The 1,811-nt window shown below is 41.7% G+C and overlaps 1 protein-coding gene across 1 annotated transcript; it reads right to left on the bottom strand.

The window, feature by feature from the left end:
* Nucleotides 1-107: 107 nt before the first annotated feature.
* Nucleotides 108-1,753, bottom strand: LOC105559236 (uncharacterized protein K02A2.6-like; the record flags this gene model as incomplete). Its single annotated transcript, XM_012007378.1, has 1 exon — nucleotides 108-1,753. A coding segment is annotated over one exon (1,646 nt), but the record flags the coding sequence as incomplete, so codon positions are not given.
* Nucleotides 1,754-1,811: the final 58 nt, after the last annotated feature.

Genomic DNA, 1,811 nt, shown 5'->3' with positions numbered 1-1,811 from the left:
GATAGTATTGCTGCTAAGCCATAGTGAGATGCATCGCACGCGAGTATTAATTCTTCGCTGGGGTCGTAATGTGCTAGAACTTTCGGCGATATCATTTCGTTTTTTACCCACAAAAAAGCTTTTTCACATTCCTCGGTCCATTCGAATTTTTCTTGTCGCGCACAATCGTAAAGTGGTTTTAGCATAACGGATCTATTTTTTAAAAATCTCTCGTAAAAGTTAATTAGTCCGATGAACGATTCCAGCTGTTTTGTGTTCTCGGGGCGCGGTGCTCCGTACATTGCTTCAATTTTTGATTTCGCCTTATGTAATCCGTCTTTATCTATTACGTAGCCCAAGAGCTCTATTCTATCCTTCATGAAGTCGCATTTTTTTCCGTTTAATCGAAGTCCGCGCTCTGTTAGTCGTTGACAAATAGTTCTCAAGTTTTCGAAGTGCTCTTCGTCGGTTTTGCCGGTTACATAAATATTGTCCATATAATTGATTACATTTGGAATGCCCTGCAAACATTCGGACATAATGTGTGTAAACTCGCTTGGAGCAATGCTTATCCCTTCCATCATGCGTGTAAATTGAAATAATCCGGTGTGTGTGGTTATTGTTAGGTATTTTCGCGATTCTTTTTCTACTGCACACTGCATATACGCGTGTGGCAGATCTAGCTGCGAAAATTTAATACCGTTTTTCATGACTGCAAAAATATCATCAATTTTAGGCAACGGACGTTTTGTTATTTGCAAATGCGGGTTTAGTGTAACTCTAAAATCTCCGCAGATTCTAATTTTACCGTCTGATTTTTGAGCAGGTACGATGGGTGTTGCCCATTCGCTTGACTCTACTCTCTCTAAATTACCTAATTTAATTAGTCGATCTATTTCTTGTTCGACTTTTGGTCGTAACGCGAACGGCATATGCCTTGCTCCAAGCGCTACCGGTTTTACATGTGGTTTTAGATGTATTTTAATTTCACGCTTGTTATATACGCCTGGCGTCTCGCTAAATAAAATTTTGAATTCTCCTAAAATTTTCTGGCGTACGCCATCGGCTCGTATGTTATGAATACTTTGTTTACTTTTCGCGACGATATCCGAATTCAAAAGTTTATCTAATGGCCAAAGCCCGAATGCTGCTAGCCACTGTCTGCCGATTAGCGGTACTTTATCGCCTTTCAAAATCAAGCAGTTCAGTGTTTTTGTTTTGTTATTAAAAGTAACCTTCAAGTCTTTTAACTGGCCTCGCGGTTCCATCGTTTTATTTTCATACGATACTAATTTTATCTGCGAGTCGCTAACTTTCGTATTTTCGAATGTTTTGTTTGCGAATTTTTCCGACATCACGCTATAGAACGTACCCGAGTCGAATTCCATCTCGACTGTTTTACCGTTGATTTCAACGTCGAAAAACATCGGTTCGGCGCAGATCGCATTACAATCGCTTACTCTTTCACCTTCGTTGATGTTGTGGAACTCGATGTGGTTGTTGTTGCTCGCTGTGTCGTACTCGCTGTTCGTATCGCTGAGATCGTCGTCGGCTCCGGTGCTGCTGTCGCTGGCTTCTCCAAGGAATTTATTCGACAGGTTCTTCTTCTTAATACATGCTCGCTCCAGGTGGCCTTTCTTATGGCAGAAGTCACAACGTCGGTCTCGATATTTACACGAACTCGTCTCGTGGCCCGTTTTGCCACAGCAATAGCATTTAGTGACTGCTGGTTGCTGTTCCGGCCTTTGTTGTTGTTTGTACTTGAGAGGTTTATCTGTGCGGCCTTGTCCTTTACCTCTCCGATCGATGGCGAAATTGTCCTGTTTTTGAAT

The sequence above is a fragment of the Vollenhovia emeryi genome, unplaced genomic scaffold (genome assembly GCF_000949405.1).
Source record: "Vollenhovia emeryi isolate VEMERY1.0 unplaced genomic scaffold, V.emery_V1.0 DF946812.1, whole genome shotgun sequence".
In the NCBI taxonomy this organism is placed as follows: Eukaryota; Metazoa; Arthropoda; class Insecta; order Hymenoptera; family Formicidae; genus Vollenhovia; species Vollenhovia emeryi.
This window is presented reverse-complemented; position numbering and strand designations above follow the sequence as displayed.